At 40.5% G+C, this 21031-nt stretch overlaps 1 protein-coding gene and 1 non-coding gene across 2 annotated transcripts; both read left to right on the top strand.

Annotated features, from left to right (window-relative positions):
- Nucleotides 1–3841: 3841 nt before the first annotated feature.
- Nucleotides 3842–18626, top strand: LOC109479468 (titin homolog). Its single transcript, XM_019781432.1, has 12 exons — nt 3842–3931; nt 4249–4364; nt 4832–4928; nt 5202–6226; nt 9790–9874; nt 10289–10410; nt 10962–11055; nt 11312–16347; nt 16721–16817; nt 17556–17770; nt 18158–18254; nt 18519–18626. The coding sequence occupies exons 1-12, from the start codon at nt 3842–3844 to the stop codon at nt 18624–18626; spliced, it is 7182 nt and encodes a 2393-aa protein (XP_019636991.1).
- Trnat-cgu lies at nt 7675–7746 on the top strand. Its single transcript has one exon. It is a non-coding gene; the product is annotated as a tRNA-Thr (tRNA).
- Nucleotides 18627–21031: the final 2405 nt, after the last annotated feature.

Consider the following 21031-nt stretch of genomic DNA (forward strand, 5'->3'; position numbering starts at 1 on the left):
TTATTAATTTTTTAATTCTTTATTTTTTTTATTTTTGTTTTATTTTTGTTTTTATTTTTTTATTTTTGTTATTTTTTTGTTATTTTTTGTTTTTTTATTTTTTTTCGTTTCTTATTCGTCTATTTTCTTTCTATTATTTTATTTTATTTTATTTTATTTTATTTTATTTTATTTTATTTTATTTTATTTTATTTTATTTTATTTTATTTTATTTTATTTTATTTTATTTTATTTTATTTTATTTTATTTTATTTTATCTTATTTTATTTTATTAAACACTTGATGTCATGCGTAAACACTTGATGTCATGCAAGAACGAATGTACAGTAGACAAACTATGTAATTATGTTTTCAGATGTTTCAAAAAGAGAGAAGAAAGGGCAACTAACAGTAGATGATAGGTAGCATATATAGTATTGTAACAGTTGTAATATATAGAATCCTAGCACTTTGCATTAGAATATAGCGTTTCAGTATGCAATACTCAGACATATTATTTATCCTTTCGACTACTTTTGGTCACATTTGAGCATTTAGCCCATCTGGGCAAGAACATGCAAATAAAAAATATTCAATAAATGTTTCAATAAAGATAATATTAAAGACTTCTATGTAAAACTATATGTCTATTTCTCACACATAATTGTCAAGTCTACTTGTGGTAGATACGTACGTGATATTTGGCCAGTATGCCCGCACGTGACCTTCACGCCATTGTGTAACATGCTTGGCAACGTTACTGGGTCAGTGTGACGTATCAGCGTTATGCATCACGCCACGTGACCTGGTCCAGAAAATTCTGCGAAGTGGTGTGAGTGTACCTGACTCTGAAGACCACCGGGCGATCCCGCTTACGGTACGTCTCCCGTTTTAATATCTACATATTCTCTTAATATCTTATATTCTTACATAGCAGGATTATTGAATGTATGTAGGAGAATTGTTCAAGCATTAGATGACAATAATGAACTACGAAAATATAATTAAAAACATATAGTTTTCTACACAAGAGAAGATACCTTGTAGATATAGACGCAGTGAAGTAATCTAGTAATTCTCTCTCCTAACCTAATACCTTAGTTATCTAACCTAGTGCATTTGGCCTATGTAGGACGTGAATATGTAATAAAGTCCTTGTAACTAGTAGGAAATCATATAATTATTATACAGAGTCACAGAACGATCCTGTAGCTATAACAATGTTTGACAAAGCGATGTTTAATATTTCTAGTTCAATGCGTTAGACGGTCGAACCAGTTTAGACCAGATGTTTAACCGGTTATTTCCAGTTTTGGATGCTTGACACGACACAGTATGTGGAGAAAAGAAACATAAGGGGGTGGCCTCTTGGTGAATTGTTTTGTATATGTATTTTAAGGTTCCAGACAGTCGCGTTTGTGGCGTATTTAGTGCGCGACAGGCGGTCACTAGCACAGTCGACCCAAATTCTAGATCAAGGATAACCGATTTGGTTTTTAGCAGCATTATATAGATCATTGTGACCTACATATGAGTCGGCTGTGTGGTGCTTTAGAACAACCAGTTTTCTTTCCACATTTGAAGTCAATTGTATCTGTAAATCTCAAAAACGCCAGGGACATAAAAAATGTTAAATTAATACAATCCATAGCATGAAAGTTCATCTGTGCTGGTACAAGTCATTATGAAATAAAGACTAAGCTTTAACACTGAATAGATTACAGAATTGGGACTTACCCAAATTTTTTGGTTGACTCCATCAACCTTGTTCACGGAATGGACCCGTCTACTCCAGTCCAATCCACTTAATACAATGCAGCTGAACAATATGCTAGATATAAAGATTCTGAATGGCAATGACAATGCAACAGACCAGCAAAAAGTGGCTACAATGGCCAGATGGTCCATACGCAGTTGTGATTGTTTGCATAGGTTTGGTTTATCGATATTTTACGTTGTAGCAAAAAATGCTTCATGGTTGTTTTGCCAGCTGTACTTTTAAAGGTATACATAATTCATTTCTAAGCCTTTCAGATACTTGTCGTGTTCCGCCTGTGGGATTGCGATTTATCGCTGTACCAGTCAAATGTCTGCATCAATGGTTGTCATCGTATCACGCGAGCCGATTTTTAACTGACATGCCAAGCTAGAACTTCAATTCTATTATTAATTTTTGTTGCATGGTTATATAAAAGAGTATAGATTTTATGCACGAGAAAGTAGCTATTTAGAATCATATTGAAATCAGTATTTAGTATTTTAAAACATTTCAAAACTAAATGTTGATGCTTGCAATTCCTAGGATTACATCCCAATAATTTTCGTTCCCAACATCTCTCTATCTTAAAGATTTCAAATTTAAGACGAAAAATAAACAATGCTTTGAAGTTTTACGTGTTATACGTGGATGACCACCACGGTTCATAATTATATAAATATAATATAATATCATAACTATGTGACTATAATTATATAAACCACGAGGATAACAGTTTATGTTGTACTCATACTGGACAATGTTGTTGTGGTGTACGTGCCATCAGAACATTCATTATTAATTCCATAGACTAGACACAACTTTCCATACCCTTTTATGTACACATAACCCTTTTATCTGGACATAACCTACTGTACTATCACAAATATTCGGACCTCAAATTTTCTTCATTAGATTTAGGTCATGATTTCTACAGTATCTTTCAGTCAGAAGATCTTTCATTTAGGTTGAGATGACTTAACCGTTCACAGTCCTGTCATGTGTAATAAATGTTATCGAGTTTGTGCTGAGGTCACATTTCCAAACCGGGGCCCGGCCGGACAGCTTTTGGGAACGAAAAGTACGATATAAGAGACAACAAAACACAGAAACGTTTTTGATAATAATCACGGGCACTATTTCTATATACTCTTCATATGGATTGTTAATCTTTCGTTCATACAAACAGCCCGGCCGGGCCCCGGTTTGGAAATGTGACCTAAGCATTATGTGTACGTTAGCCTGGGTACCATCCTACTTGTATGCCGGGGCTCCCACACTCGCTTCCCTAAGAAGTACTTCTTAGGGAAGCGAGTGTGGGAGCCCCGGCATACAAGTAGGATGGTACCCAGGCTATGTGTACGTGTCTACGTGCGTGTCTACGTGTGGCCTACATTTATGCCATGTCAATGACCGGAAGGTCGTTTGCTGTACTATATAATACAGATAAATGGTTTTATTGACGTGATGTCTGGCTAGGATCACGCAGACAGAAATAGGTGGTTCAATTGCGATTCTAATAATCAGTTGTTGCTTCATTTTGTAATTTTTACCATCCAGATCCAATAGTTTGTATATTATTCGCTCTCAGTGCATTTTGTTTGGTATAAACTGGAAAAATGTCAAATTTGAGGTTTATTCGAGATCTTTTCCAAAATATTTCCTTATGCAACTTAAAAACGTAATAATTTTTTTTATCTATATGTAAAGATTCATATATTGTTAAACAAAATATTCAAATCACTGTCAAAGTCAAAATAGGGCGATCCGATATCGGATTCTACGTGAATTTAATTTACAACATCGATTTTACAATAACGGCCACACCGGGACTCCACAAAAGCTGTCTGGTAGCAAGAACAATTACGCAACGGACTATTCCATTTTTAAATCTGCGCTAGTGACATTTCAAATTTTACATTATACATAAATATATACATATCATATTGACAGGAAGGATTATAAAAGCTTGCTGCCACCCCTCAATAAATGAGGGATTTTAGTAAACTTTTAGCCTAACGTCACTGAAAGTACTTTTAATAGCTTTGTGACAAATGTATGTTTATATTGTATGTTGATTATAATGTATGTCGATTATTCATGAAGATGGCAGAGACATCAAGAGCGTCACTCCCATCAGCGAACGGAGGGCGAACTACAGCCAACTGGCACGACCATATGGTTACTGCGCTGAAGGTAAGACTTTGTCGTTTTTTAGTGGTCTATCTCTACCCTTAATCCAATTTAATCGAGTTTGATCCGTCTGCAATTAGCAATCGAGCACGAACTAAAAGAAATTGGATATGCTATGTTATAATAACGTTAATGACTCGCCTGTTTTTCGCTGTCTTAAATCGTCTCTTTCGCTAGCGCTCACTCGGCGGTTCAATCGGTCGTTATAGAAAATAACCAATACGGTTTCATAGGGCCTGATCATGTCCTATAGCCACCTTTTAAATATCCTCTTTCGGTGGTTATAGGAAATAGCCAGGCTTTATGTCTGTTCTCTCCAGCCGGACATGCCCGAGGCCCCGGCCGTGCGGCTGGTGTGGTGTGGTGACATCAGCGGGGAGGTGGGCGTCATGGGCTCCTGGGACGGGTGGAGCAAAGTCTGGAAACTCAACAGGAGGTAGGAGGGGTACTGGTAGTATCTCTACAGCTTACAAAGATATATTTCTACTAGTTGTGCCACGGACAGACCCTAGGTTAATCAATTGTACCGTGTTATGAGTTGAATAAAGAATCCCTACCTACCTACAATTCTTTTGTTGAGGACTCACGTCGGACCTATAGGAAACACAACATTTGTAGGCTTTAGAGTAGTTGAACGATCTTAAGAGCCTAGAGGTCCAGGGTTCGAATCCATGGCCTTCTGCTGGCATTTAACATGGCTCTATACGCCACAGCCGACTTAAGGGGATTTGACTAATAAGCTAAGTAGAAGATGAGAGCCATGCGTAAAGTACTTTGAAACAACACAAAAGTCACTTATCCGTAAATTAACTGACGGATGACAATGGCGTCTTGGCGGCTCGAGGTCTTGGACGTCGACCCCAAGAAACGTTTCTATTACATGCACTGTATCCTGTTTTCCAGTGGGAATGGTGAGTACAGCGTGGCGCTGAAGATCCCATGCGGGCAACACGAGTACAAATTCCGGGTCAACAACACCTGGTTCCACGATGAAACCAAGGTAAGGGCCTCAAGCACTTCAGAGTCCCCTAGTCACCCACGAAAAGTAGTGGATACTACTTGAAACGTCTAACATTTTTTCAAGTCTTACCCAGTTGCGTGATGAGTAACTTTTTCTTGTGAAAGGTAAGGAACCTTTTATTGCAAACAAAGACTAGAGCCAGGAGACGATATCGACTTCCAATAACCTTTGACCTCTTATGACGTCACAAGCGTATAATGCCATGCGTTAAGGCATTCTCACTCACTTTTGTTGATCCTCTTTCTTACACAGCCGACGGTGTTCAACTCGTTTGGGACCCTGAACAATCTGGTCAACGTCGTGAAGGCTTCCAATGGTAATGGTCCGACCAAATCCGGCACCAATGGGACTCCAGAGAAGGCAGTCCCAAACGGAAAGAACGGACCGGCTATTCAAGCATCCGAGGCGATTCTTCTGAACAAGACGGCCAAAGAAATCTACGAACACAAGACGACTACCGCTTCCACCAACGTCGCAACGCCCAAAATCCAGGAGGTCCTCAAGCCTGAACCAGCCAGTGAATTGAATCAGAATGCTAAGCCTACGAGCAATGGTCACAGCGATCAGGCTAACGGGAAAGCAGATTTCTCGGGTGTAGAGCCCCAGTCCAAGCCGGTTGATGTCCCTGAGCGAATGCAAGAAAAGTTACGACCTCAAAAGACCACTTCCTATCGGGTTCCTCCTGCAGTCCCACCTAAACCTGCAAAAGAGACCATAGCCACTGCTCTCAATCCAGAGCCGCGACCCTTGATCAAAAATGTTTCTGGTGTGGAGTCCGTGCAACAGACGTGCCCAATGTCGAAGAGCACTGTAAACCGAGTTCCCCCGACAGTTCCACCCAAAGCTGCTAAAGAGGCGACAGCCACTGCTCCAGGTGCAGGCAATCAAGAACCTCGACCCATGACCAAAGTGGCAGACAAAGATGTCTCTGGCGTGGAACGCTTGCAACAGTCGAAGACGGCCACCTCTCGAGTTCCTCCTCACACAGCCCCACACAAAGCGACAACCACAGCTCCTCCTAGCATGAGAGCTCGCCCAGAAGTCCCACAGAAACGTGTAAGAGACAAGACAGGAAAGCCCGTAGCTGGAACCGCTGGAGGGGCGGTTAGGAAGCCTGAAACAGCACCGCCGAAGACGAGGGCAACCATTGACAAACCTCCTATGACAAAGCCCAAGCCCGTCCAGAAACGCGTGGCCACGGCACAGGCTACAGCCAAGACGGCGGCTAAAACTGTGGACGACAAGGTCTCATCCCAAAATGGCCAGGCAGAAACTCGGTACTGTGTCTCCTTTAGCATTCCTCCTGTAGGCATTACACTGCTCTATTTTCCTTACAAATAGTTAGTGGTATAGATTTTACGTTCACTCATCACAACTATACATGTATCAACAATTGGATATGAGAGTTCTTGTACCACAATCGGAATTTTTTATACTTTCGTCAGGGCAATATTGACTGGACTTTCGTTCACGCCGTTAGGCGGCGCTGCAATAAAAGTGATGCAGTCCCAAACACCATTGCCCATTTAGATATGAATTGAATTATTATTGTTATTATCTCATCATTATGATTATTATTATTAGGTAAGGGATGGTTCACTACATTGTATATTGTATGTTTATTGACGAATAAAAAAAAAGAAGGAATTCTTGAACACCTCAAAAAAAAAAAACATTGCCCTGGCAAGATGTACATCGTAACTTCTGATTTTCAATTTCTTTCCTTGCAGCCAAAAGACTTTTGCAGGAAGAAAGTTTTAGAGGCTGAATCATGCAACTTATTAAAGTTACAAAGGTAGGAACTTGCGATATTATTGCGAAACATTCAACATTTATTACGCATCTTTTTCATTATATGATCATGAAGTGTCAAATATGCCTTTTGATTATTTTTTTCTCTTGTTCTTCTTCCTCTATTTTTCTTCAGATCAGAGAAAAGTGGAGACTTGGTACATCCGAAGCATCGACGATGACCTCGAGGAATATGGGATATGAATACTCCTGGTTCATACTGTTGTTTATGGAGTCAGTGTCGATTACAGGCTCATCACAGAAACGTTTCTTTAACGAAAGAAACATACGCTAAAAACACATGAGAACTGTGATGAAAGTATGTATACATATAAATTCGATGCTCACTTGTGCAGAATTTTGCCCGCTTTTACCCTTGCGAACTGCTAGTTGCAATACATCTATTGAAAAAAAGTATTTGAAAACAATCCCGTACTTAGAGTTTGGGTAACCAAAGAAGGAACAGTCGTTGACTGCGATTCATAGAGATAGTATATTATTCTAACTCGTCAACATTTGTAGGATACTCAGATAGCTATAGGTACTATTATAAGATAAAACTACGATTGAACGCAATGCAAAATATATGGTGCTATGTCGACAAAGAGCACTGGTGATGACACGCTGCCACGTGTAAATGGTATGCTGCTACTGCATATGGCATGATCATGATATTGAATTTGAATATGCAATTGCAACTTTTGAATCTGTTGCCATGTACGGTACCCATGCCATAGTGCTAATGCTTGCACGTGGTGATGGACATAGTTTGTAGTTTTATGTTATAAGCAATACTGGCAACAATCAAAAGATATGGTACATACTACACAGATGTGGGAGTAATAAAAACGTGTGCTAATTCAACTCAAATGAGTAAAGCTTGCTTGTCTCTCCGTATAGTCTGTATGTCTGTCTGCCAGCCTGCATCACATCAGCCACCTTAGCTCAGAGGTAGAGCACTGGTCTCGTAAACCAGGGGTCGTGAGTTCGAACCTCACAGGTGGCTGACTACATTTTACCAATTTTACGGAATTTTTTCAGTCTTCCTTATGAAAAACGTGAATTTTTTGTCAGTTTGTTTCCGGTTAGTCATTTATTTTGGAGGTTAGAACAGTAGTTTAATTTTCATAATTTACCAACTCAGATGCTAATGTTAAACTCTTGAAATGAAGGTATGTTTTTTACTCTTTCTGCCTGTCTGTCTCTCTCCCTCTCTCTTTCTCTCTCTCTAAAAAGACATCAGCATGCAAAACGTGATGAAGTCTACCATTTCTGACGACCTTATTTTTGAATGACTTCTACACATGTTTTGACCACCATACGTATGTCTAGTCCTTGTCAAGGCCTCTCAACATGTAACCTATGCCCGATGACGCAGAACATAACCAAGTGTTAAGTATAACCACATCAGGAATCCACCGATACTTCCTTAGGCTTCGACAACATGAGGTGCCAAGTAACCCTCGGTCGTGCCTGTAGACACTCTGACGTCCGCATGGAGTAAATATTTGTCATTATGTATGTTGGCCCCCGTCCCAGACTAGCCTGTTCACTCCAGGCAACGCCAGTAGATCCTCACTTCTCAGTGCTGAGGACTTTACTAGATATACAGGTGAGTGTTTCTCTAACGTTTTGGCATATCGATATGTTTATGATCATGTATATGTAGCTAGTAAGGATTACTATTGTAAGAGATTCTAAGGAATATAATTCTATTCGTAATATCCCCTATTATTTGAATAATTATGATATAGATATGTTAGGTTTTATTCGACATTCGTCTTATTCCACACAATTATTTTATTGTTGTTACTCTCTTTATGTAGTTTGCCATACATTGTACCATGTGCAATTGTCGTGCAATAAAGTTCTATTTACCAAAAGTCAAATAGAGTGTATAGAAAAATAATCAAACTATGACAAGATATCTTTTAGACAGTTTGGTGATGTAGGTGAGATATAAACTTACTATTTCATGGGAAAACTTCGTTTCTTTGCTGTAACGTTAGTTTATTTATGTTATTTCATCTACACCACGGGCCTCACTGTTTATAGCTCACTAGTTAAGAGTTCAGACTTGCTTGTTATTGCGGAGATGTGGATGAGCTCGTACGACCTCAGAAGGTCGGCGGCAGTGGACGGGTCGTGTTACTGTGTAAATAACAGAACCGGATTCTGCTGGTCAGAACTGGTTCTACTAGCGTTCTAAACATGTAGCCGACTGGGCAATAGACCAATGTTATTTTCTTTAGTATATGATTTATGTTTAATTTCTGTTATGTAACTTATGTACCAATTTGTTTTATTTTTGGGCCCCATTGAAAATCAACAAAAAATTGAATTGAATGGATAGATAAACAAATAAATTGTAAAATGAGTTAAGTAATAACATCACTAAAATGATCTACGGTTTGGATTGCAATTCCATACAGATGTCTGTTTTGCAAAACATTATGCATCTCAATGCTTGATAAGTTAAAGTGTACACAGAGGGATATCAAGATTTTTTTTAACTGGCTTAAGATGGCATCATTTCGAGGACATCTATTTTCTTAGAGAGGTATCAATGATCAAATGAACTTGACACAAGCAAGTTTATGGCTGTTTGTGACTAAGTCAATGTCACGACTGAGATTCCATAGAAAAGTAATCTAAAACAAATCTATTTGACAGTCTTTTCGTTCGCTGCATTTTCGGTACCTTATATGTAAAAATTTCTACATTAGTTTTCAGGGATTTTCTTGACATTGTATCGATGTCATCTGTAGGAAAGTATTCTAATTATCTAGAAATGTGTAATATGAGCAATTGGCTGTAGGTACTGCCGCATACAATACATATTTTAGTTATGTCACTGTCATGATTGTATTGGCCAGCAACTATTGTCAGTTGTAGGGTTGCATCATATAATATAAGTGTATGGTTTATCATATAATTTTTGAGACATTGTCCAAAACTAAGTAATGCTATGTATTTCAAAACAACAGTCAAAATCACCTAAGCGCAAATGAAAATAAAATAACGTTTACTTGCTTATTTTTGTCTTTAGTGCTCAAAGGTCACGATTCAAAATGGCGGACAGGCCAGAGCAATTCAGCCCTCTAGCGGCCGCAGGGTCAAGTGCAGCTGTCAAGGTGAGAGCTTAAAATAGAAGAGTTATTCTATGTATGTAAATAAACGACTGTTGCCTCGTGCTTACACTTTCCCCTATATTGCATCATTTGTACACAATCTGTCATAGTCAAATCTACTGTCTGAAAACAAATTCAGTTATCGTTGTGACCTTATTGTTAGGAAGAAGCTGTTGCAAAACTAAACGCAAATAATAAAAATAGCTGATTAGAAATGAAAGGTACTGCACCTGAACAGAGACTTCAGTGTTTATCATTCTCTGTCTGCTCGTGTGTATATACGTATCATTTTTGCTGTGCAGTTTCTGTATGCTTCGCCAGAGGGTGATATTACTGCGTTGAGGGGGGGGGGCTACTATGATCTCAAATTGCTTTGTTGTCAAGATTGTACATGTATCAAACTTGTCTCATCCATAGACTGGAGTAACGGACAGCGTTCCTGTGCAGTTTGTGCTGAATTCGAAAGGGAAGACCAGCGGTGATGTGGTTGTTCTGGGGTCGTGGGACGATTGGAGCCGAGCCACAAAACTGGACAAGAAGTAAGAGAAGTTGGCTATTTTATTTATTTATTTATTTATTTATTTATTTATTTATTTATTTATTTATTTATTTATTTATTTATTTATTTATTTATTTATTTATTTATTTATTTATTTATTTATTTATTTATTTATTTATTTATTTATTTATTTATTTATTTATTCTTTTACCAGGGTGGCACTACTCAGTGTCATAGCACTGCTTTACAGAGTGGCCCTGGGTACGACACATATATACACGGAAATACAACAATATATACACCAAAAACAATATCATAAACGTGATCCATTACTCCTAATCGGGGTCATGCCAGGTCGTATTAAGGGAGGGAAGTCTGAGGTCACGTAACTGAGCATACAGTGTTCTGAACATCTGTATCGACGGTGCAGTTCTAACACCGGGTGGGAGTTTATTCCAGCCCACTGCACCTCGATAAGCAGTATGTATGACCAACGGTATTTCAACTATAATAATATATGATACCTCTTTAGTTTAAGCAATCTTTCTCTCTACTTCAGTGTATTCAAATTTACTTACCCTCATCTTTCAGAGAGGACACACTGGAAACGAGTCTTGACCTGCCTTGTGGACCCTACGAATATAAATACAAGATTGGCAAGACGTGGTTTTGTGACACAACAAAGGTACAGTGAACAACCAAAGGGTATTCTAGATTTTGCGGCTAGAAGGGATTCTGCTCTTTAGAACCACATTGCATTTCACTACATGCAGTCATTGTACTTCTTTTTTTTGCCATTGTACCACTTCAACATAGCCACTAAAAGGGAATAGGGCATGTACTAGTATATGGACGTTGTCAACATTGTGGGCTTTATAATAAAAGTTCTAAAGGGTAATTGTCTGGGTCCTACAGTGAAAAATACTTCCTTCTTTTTCCAGCCAGTCGTGCCAAACGTTTTTGGAACGCTCAACAACTACCTTCAGGTAGTCAAAGCAACGGAAGGTGCCTCCGCTACTACCGATCAAGGTACGAACGTGGTCACTCAGCTCGATGTTGAAACCCTGCAGCAGGCTCTTGCCAAAGTGTCGGAGGAGAAAGAATCGAGCGAGGACAGGGTTGAGGAAGTAGAGCAGGCTGACTCTGGAAAAGAAGATGTCGAAGTTTCGTCGGTAGACGTTGAAGGAAAGACAGCGGATGAGACGGACACTGGCTCTACACGGCAAGAATTCATCATACAAGACTCATTGATGAGTATCTGTATGACGCCAGAAATGCCTCCATTCACTTCAAAACAGACCTCCCATGGAGACAAGGGTCCTGAGAAAACCGATTCACGGCAACCACGTAGAGATGAGCCTGTGACCTGTATCTGTAGAACACCGGAAATACCTCCAATCAGACCGACTCTTCAGGAGACAGCATCAGAAGACCTCAGTGGGCTAGCAGACGTGGCCACTGTTGATTCAGAAGCAACATCGCAAGTTCAAACAGCTTCAGAAGTTGCTGAAGATGTCAATGAACAGCCAAAGGAAAAGGACTCATCTAAAAGTTCGGCAGAACAGGAATCAGCGACTGAAGATGTCCGAGAAGATAGAAAGGAGTTAGTTGTCGAATCAGAGGTTGAATCAGGGGAGCAACCTGTCGCAAGAAAACCAGAAGAAACGGAAGCAAAATCTGAGGAAAAAGAGAGGATTGCACATGGCACAGCTGAGAAGTCGGATGGTGGTTCTTCCACAGAAACACAGATACAAGCCACAGCCGTTTCGGTCTCAGAAACGGCAGATCAGACAGTTGGAGAAACTGTGTCCGAAGGGTCTGAAGAGACGGTCTCAACGGAAGTTCCACCACAGACCGAGTCAGAGGAACAGGCTGTTCCAGATGCATCAGAGAGAACAGAGAGCCCGACCGAAGTGCCCTCACTCAAGGACACCCTGGAAAAGGCTGTCGCGGACTTACACACCAAGACAGAAGACAAAACGCCATCAGTAACAACAAATTTGTCTGAAACAGTTGCCCCAGGTGTGGAAAAGGAATCTAAAGAAGCGCCTGTCCAAGATAACGCCAAGAGAGCAGAAAACAAGGCGGCCACAGAATCAGCAATAGAAGTCAAGTCGGCAACAGAAGTCTCAGAAGAAAAGGACCTGACATCAGATGAAAGAGTTCAAGAAGAGGTCACCCCAAAGGAGAAAGCACAAGATGAGGGTGATCTCAAACCAGCACCAACACCAAAAACTTTAGAGCAGCCTTCAGGAGATCAAACTACAGTAGCGGAAAGTTTATCAGAGGGCGAAAAAGTTTATAAGCCTATAGAACAGCCTGTCCCGGACGTTGTGAAAGAGGCAGACACAGGACATGTTTCTACCGAAACACCAGCACAAGAAGAGCAAGTTGAAGATGTTGCCAGGGACATGGACGAGAAGAAAGATCAGAATGCATCCAAAAAAGTAGCATCTGAGAATGAACCATCAGATGGGCCTAGTCTGGATAATGTTGATAAGGCGGCAATACCAGAAGAAACATTTGACTCGGTTGCCTTAGACACCGTGGTGCAGTCGGTAAATGAAGAAGTTCTTCAGGCTGCCCCAATTTTGAATGAGAAGTCTGGAGACGATATTACACCTGACGAAACAATTCAAATCTCAGTGCAACACACAGTTGCTGCACCAGAAGAGAAAGATGCAACAGAAGTTCAACCGCAAGAGAAAACAGACGAAGAAGCCCCGACAGATCTGGACAATGCCATCACAACAGAAGTTCCAACACAAGACGAAACGATTGAGGAGGTCACAACAAAAGAAGCACCTTCCTCCGAAACACCAAGACCTGGGGATACAACTGTTATAGACACGTCTGAGGGGTTACCTGACAAAACTGACATATCACCACCAGAGGAGGCTGTTGGAAAGGTTGCCCCAGACACGGCTGTAACACCGTGCGACACTGACCAGACTGAAGCACCACTGGCATTGCCAACTGAAATACAAGGCACTGATACGAAAGAGATTACCACAGATACAATCATGGTAGAATTAGAAACTACTGAGAAGAATGATCCAGGCGAAGTTGAGAAGGCAAAGGGTAAGACATTCACCGAAGAACCAACATCAGAAGAACCACCTGCGACAATTGCAATGGAAAGCGTTAAGAAGACGTATGCTCAGGTAGTCAAGGAAAGTTTGCCGCCAACTGATGTGGTAGAGAAAAATACAGAAGACACTGTAGAAGAAAAGACGGTTGTTGAAACAATTCTGACAGACAAAATAGTTGAGGTACAGGTGGAGGCTTTAAAGCAAGAAATTCCCACTGAAACACCACCAGAGGAAACAGTATCATGTGCACAGCAAGTGGAAATAACAAAAGAGGAAATACACACTGGAATATCATCAAAAGATAATACAGTCCAGGAGCTAGTGATACAAAAGGTGGAATCGGCAAAAGAGGAAATACACATTGAAACATCTCCAGAAGACAAGACAGTTGAAAAAACAGAGCCAGAAAAAGTGGCAAAAGAAGAGATACCTACTGGAAAACCACCAATAGACAAAACAATTGAGGAACTAAAAGTGGAATTTTCGAAAGAGGAGGAAATTCACACTGAAACACAACCTGCAGACCACACAATTGCAGAGGCGGTGTCCGAAGAACTGTTGGTGTCAAAAGTGGAAATTTACATCGAAGAGCCAGCAGCAAAGAAAACAGTTGTAGAGACAGTGCAGCAAAAAGTGTCAATTCACACGGAAACAACAGCAGAGGACAAACCAGCCGAACAGACTGTTCAAGAAAAAGTAGAGAAAATTGACACCGAAGCACAGCAGACAGACAAAACAGTTGAAGAGGCAGTCCAACCACAAAAAGCGGAAATACCAAAAGAGGACATTCTGATTGCAACTCCCCTAGAATCCAAAACAGTTGAGGAGAGGGTACCACAAAAAGAGACAGAGTCAGAAGAGGAAATTCAGATTAAAGCAACGCTAGACGAAGACAAAACAGTTGAAGAGGTAGTGCCAAAAGTTGAAATGCCAAAAGAGGAAATTCAGGTTGAAATAGCTCCAGACCACAAAACAGTCAAGGAAATTGTACCACAAAACGTGGAAGTGTCAAAAGAGGAAATCCACACTGACTCGACACCCAAAGTCAAAACGGCTGAGGATGCAGTACAACCACAAGATGCGGAAAGGCCAAAAGAAGAACTTCACATTGAAGCTCCACCAGAGGACAAAAAGGTTGAGGAGGTAGCTTCACAAAAAGTGGAAGTGTCAAAAGAGGAAACTCACATTGAAACACCACCAGAAGACAAAGCAGTTGTGGAAGAAGCGCCACAAAAAGTGGAAGTGTCCAAAGAGGAAACTCACATTGAAACACCACCAGAAGACAAAATAATGGAGGAGGCAGCGTCACAAAAAGTGGAAGTGGCAATAGAGGAAACTCACATCGAAACACCACCAGAAGACGAAGCCGTTGAGGAGGCAGCGTCACAAAAAGTGGAAGTGTCAAAAGAGGACTCTCACACCGAAACACCACCAGAAGACAAAAATGTTGAGGAAACAACGTCACAAAAAGTGGAAGTGTCAAAAGAGGAAACTGACAGTGAAACACCACCAGAAGACAAAACAGTTGAGGAGGCAACGCCACAAAATGTGGAAGTGTCAAAAGAGGAAATTAACATTGCAACACCACCAGAGGACAAAAAGGTTGAGGAGGCAGTGTCACAAAAAGTGGAAGTGTCAAAAGAGGAACCTCACATTGAAACACCATCAGAAGGCAAAACAGTTGAGGAGACAGTACCAGAAAAATTGGACTTGTCAAAAGAGGAAATTCACATCGAAACACCACCAGAAGACAACGTTGAGGAGACAGTGTCACAAAAAGTGGAAGGGTCAAAAGAGGAAATTCACATTGAAACACCACCAGAAGACAACGTTGAGGAGGCACCGTCACAAAGAGTGGAAGTATCAAAAGATGAAATTCACATTGAAACACCACCAGAAGACAAAACAGTTGAGGAAACAGCGTCACAGAAAGTGGAAGTGGCAAAAGAGGAAATTCAGATGGAAACACCACCAGAAGACAAAAATGTTGAGGAGGCAGCGTCACAAAAAGTGGAAGGGTCAAAAGAGGAAATTCACATTAAGACACCGCCAGAAGACAAAACCGTTGAGGAAACAACGTCACAAAAAGTGGAAGTATCAAAAGAGGAAATTCACGTTGAAACACCACCAGAGGACAAACAGGTTGAAGAGACAGCGTCACAGAAACTGGAAGGGGCAAAAGAGGAAACTCAGGTGGAAACACCACCAGAAGACAACTTTGAGGAGGCAGCGCCACAAAAAGTGGCAAAAGAAGACATTCACATTAAAACGCCACCACAAGACAAAACAGTTAAGGAGGCAGCGTCACAAAAAGTGGAAGTGTCAAAAGAGGACACTCACATTGAAACACCACCAGAAGACAAAGCAGTTGAGGAGGCAGCGTCACAAAAAGTGGAAGGGTCAAAAGAGGAAAATCACGTTGAAACATTACCGACAGACACTACCACAACGACTGAGGAGGCAGTACAACAAAAGGTTGAACTGTTAAAAGAGGAAATTCACATAGAAACAGAACAAGAAGAGAAACCTGTCGAGGAACCTGTGCCACAACAAGAAGTTCAACCAAAAGAAGAAATCCACACAGAAACACCGCCAAAAGACACGACAGTTGAAAAAACAGTACCACAAAAAGTGGAGGTGTCTGAAAAGGACATTCACACCGAAATACCACCAGAGGACAAAATTGTCAAGCAAATTGCAACAACCCACAAAGTGGAGCCATGCTACAAGACAATTCACGAAATATTGACAGAAGATACGACAGAGAGGATCCCGTTGTTTGAATATACCCAGTTCAGACTGGTGCATAAGGAGGAGACCAGGGGTGATGTGTTTGTACAAGGTTCCTGGGACGGATGGAAGGAGTCATTCAAACTGAACAAGGGGTAAGTATCGTGTCCAGAGCCTCTGTGACTAGAGTCAGGTTAGAACCAGGCATAGTTCTGGATAGTCTCTCCGTATCCAAGAACGTACCGGTGCATGTTTCTGGATATGCATGGGCCATCCAGAACCATTCCTGAGTATGGCTTTGGATAAAAGCACGAAATCCTGGATAGTCTAACAAATGGCTCCGTAGATCATGTTGCTTTTCTAATGTTGTTCCAGTTTTGTAAATCAATCAACTTTAATAGTCATCCAACGATCAACTTTGTGAATCAACATTTTCATTGAAAGACAGAACAAAATACGAGGACTTAAATAACTTTGGACTCATACTTTTCCCTCTTTGTGAGTTAATCTTTCTGTTTCTCGTCGCAGTGAAGACGCAGTGTACACTGTGTCCGTCATGTTACCATACGGGCTACACGAGTATAAGTACCGAGTGGGGAACAGTTGGATTCACGACGAAAAGAAGGTATATACATCGTGACATCGTTAGAGGTCTACAGAGTCTGACATGAAATTGTAGTAGGCAATGTGTTGTGTTGAATTGGCTAAATCACAGAGGACTAGGATATGCCTGGGTCAAAGGTTGTAATAAGTCTATACCGCCCCCCGTCCCGGTCCCAAAATGTCAATACGCCTTGATGTAGATGGTCTCCTTTAACCCTCCCATAGTGTAGTAATGTTAGGTATCTAGCAACACCCTACAATATAACTGTGCGTCTTTGAGATCGACTTCATATAAATATGCTATGAAATCTTTGCTGATGAAGGACTGGAACGACTTTGTTGTTGTAAAGAATCTGGTTTTAGCAAACGTTCAGTTTCTATTCACCAATTTCACACTTCCCATAATGCCTAGTAAAGATCACGGATATGACGTATGACCAACCCCCTCCCCTTCCCCGATGTAATATTTCCAACAAGTTCTATCGACAAGCTGGTCAACTATATTGTTCTGAGTTATTTATCTAGTATAAAGCGCATGCCATAAGTGCATTTTTTTGGAATTAGAGCTTCTATCGTTCTACCTTCTCCCGAAGACTCTCCTACTCCCACGGTCGCATTACGTATATCCCCTTCTTACGTCATATCCCATCCGTATCCGTGATCTTTACTAGGCATTATGGGAAGTGTGAAATTGGTGAATAGGGCCTCTGTTGCTATTACTCGTATCTCGTATCACTTATACTGGTGTTTTTCTCCACAGCCATCACTTTGTAACGCCTTTGGGACAATAAATAACGTACTGAAAGTGCCAGCAGAGGGTGGAGTGAAGGGTTCCATAGACATGACGGCTGAGGAGGGGGCAGAGTTGGAGGAGAGTAAGCGGGTGAGGTTGGGCTGGACGGGGGAGGCGAGGGGAGACGTGTTCGTGTCAGGCTCGTGGGACGGATGGACACGGTCCTGGAAACTTAAAAAGAGGTAAGATACCTATTATCTAATGTTACATATGATGCTAACGTCTGACGCATCCCATACACGTCCCCATCTGAAATAAAGATTGAAACCCCATACCCAAGCGGGGATGGAACCCAAATCTCTGGATTTTATTTTTATCAAAGACTTGTGCTATCCCTTATTATTTGAATAACTATGATATAAATTAGGTTTCATTTGGCATTAGGTCTTATTCAATACACTTATTTCATTGTTTTTTACTCTCTTTATATAGTTTGCCATACATTGTACCATGTGCAATTGTCGTGCAATAAAGTCCTTCATCTATATCCCAAATTATTGGGGGGGGGGCAAAAGTCATAAGAAATGCTCTGTTACATCTGTGACTTTTTTCTCTGTTCTGTTTTTCAGCAGTGAGAATGAGTACGGTGTATTCCTGAACTTGCCCTGTCGTCAGCACCAGTATAAACTCCGTACCGGGAACACCTGGTTCTACGACAAGACTAAGGTAAACACAGCTGTTCTAGTTCAACTAATTAAAAGCATTATAGTGTTTACTAAGCAGTGTATGCGTACTTTGTTGCGATAGTATTGATTGTATGGCCTTAGTGCTACCCATAATGCCCCACAACTCCCAGCATGCAGTGGGATCCTTAAAATGGACTATTACATTGTACTTACATTTCAAGTCAAAGGAATGACATTCAAGTTACATTATATCATTTTGCTTTCATCATTTAAGTTTTGCCAACTTATTTTTTTCTCTTTTCAGCCGATTGTTTCCAACAGTTTCGGGACGTTCAACAACTCTATTGACATCGCCGCGACGCCCGCGAAAATGGCGAAACCTTGGGGCAAGAGAACCCTGACGGACTACTAGGAATAAAAAACTACATTATCTTTACTGATAGACGCTGCAGATTGACACTGACGATATTCATGACTTTCACACTCCCCATAATGCCTAGTAAAGATCACGGATATGACGTAAGAAGCGGATATAAGTAATGCGACCGTGCGCGAGTAGGAGAGTCTTCGGTAGAAGGTAGAACGATAGAAGTTATGCCATTTTTCTCTAATTCCAACAAAAATGCAATTATGGCATGCGCTTTATACTACATAAATAATTCAAAACAATATAGTAGACCAGGTTTATCGATAGAACTTGTTGGAAATATTACATCGAGGAAGGGGGAGGGGGGTGGTCATACGTCATATCCGTGATCTTTACTAGGCATTATGGGAAGTGTGAAAGTCATGAATACTGAACTGCTGTTTTTCTGGGAAATGCCAGATGCACTTAGACATCAGGCTGCAAGCTCTAATTAGTTGTTGACAATTGATTCTTTAAATGTCAATGTTCGTAGCGATGCTCAGTCTTTTTGGCAATGTAAAAAAGGCAGCATGATAAGTTTCATCGTGATCTGGGGTATGACAAGTGTGTGTGACCTCCTTGAACTTTAACCTCCAGGTCACGTGATAACCGTGTCGTACCTGCCGTCGGAAAGATGGCGGATGTCAGTTGAAAGCTTTTCTACAGTCATGATCTTTAGCAGTTGTTTTATCCTCTAAATTCAAGTGTGTGGTTTATTTTGGATTGAGCCATTGTTGGGGAAATCATTAAATGATGATGATTATTATATTAATGACTGTCATCCTTTTCTATTGACCAATGCATTTCATCGAGTTCATGCATAATTCAGAAACGCCCCATCTTTTAACCATTTATGAAGCAGCCTTCCTTTTTATGACGCTAACAATGTGGGCATGGTCGTTCATATATAACCAGTATTAGTTATTTGTCAACTTCATGATTAATATTTGGTAAGTTTCTAGGGGGAGGACATTGTACAAGCCTTATACAGGCTTCTTTTCTCCTCCTGCATACTGCTTTTATTTCTTTGTTTTGCATTTGTAGATTGATGTTTTTATTTGTGCAAATCAATCAATCAAATCAAACCAGTTCAGATGAAACCACGAAGGGAATGGCCTATCCAGTGATACTATGTACATGTACTTATAACAGAATGCCCTGACCCAACAAGACAATACGTGCAATCGGCCAGCCAACTAAACCATTATGAACATGCATCACCATGTACTGTATACTTACTTGTACATGATGCAGTACTTGATAAAAAAATACCGTATATGCAATTAAAATAGTCCTATCGTTTCTGAAATGGTGTATTGCTCTCTTTGCTATTACTTCTCACATACTGCTTCTACCTGTAAGGCAGTTCACACGAAGGCATAGAGGACATGAAAATATTGAAGTGGCAAAGATTAAATCTAGCTATAATGGAGTAGAATAACCCATGACGACAAGAGGACAGTATATAGGGCAATGATCTGAGCAATGTCATCACATTTTTACCAAAGTCAACGAGACTGCCAACTGTATATGTCTGTGACTATTCCTATTACTTGTACTGCAAGTTGAGTAGAAATAAATTGTTAAAGCGAGGCATGTCAAATGTAGTGTTTATGATTATTCAATACATGATTATGCAGTTACATACTCTTGAAAATAAGAATGTCACGAACACAAATATTTTATTTCTTCATATATATCCATAACATACAGTATACAAGCTGGTAGGTCAATGACCTCATAGCGTCTGGAACTATCATCAGTGACGTAGTGATGTCCGTGTATATATGGTGCGCTCGGAATGTGTCTGTATATGTCGTACACTGTACCCAAAATGAAGATCAGTGTGCGATCAGTCTGACAAATTCTTTCTATCAATTTATCCTTCTTTCCTTCCTTCCATCCATCCATCCATCAGTCATACCATCCATCCATCCATTCATCCATCAATACTTGTAATCACCAATAAAGGCAGTTGTCAATAACAATGTCGTCTACTAGACAACACATTACCCTAGCCCAGCATGTTTGTAAGGCTACACCGACTTAATTTTATGGATGACATCCGCGCGCGCATTGATTTTCACCTGTTCTCAAAAAAAAGAAAAAAAAAAGATCACGTCCGCCGACGCTCTGGCCTGGCTCTAGGCCTGGGTAGGCCCTGGTGGTTTAGCGCCAATACGAAGCCGGGCACCCAGGCTACCGAAGCTCCACGACTCAAGAACTCCGTACATAAGTACAGTGCCGATTCATAAATTCCGCAAAAAGCCAGCATGTGTTGGCTAAGCCAGCATACGTGGCTAAGTACTGCCCCAAATTCACAATACCAGCTTTGTATTCCTGTGGTTTAGTAGAATTTTTCTTTTTATCCGGAATTTTTTTTATTCGCCCGCGCGCACTAGTTTGGGGGT

Source organism: Branchiostoma belcheri, unplaced genomic scaffold, assembly GCF_001625305.1.
Source record: "Branchiostoma belcheri isolate BF01 breed outbred unplaced genomic scaffold, Haploidv18h27 scaffold49, whole genome shotgun sequence".
Lineage (NCBI taxonomy): Eukaryota > Metazoa > Chordata > Leptocardii > Amphioxiformes > Branchiostomatidae > Branchiostoma > Branchiostoma belcheri.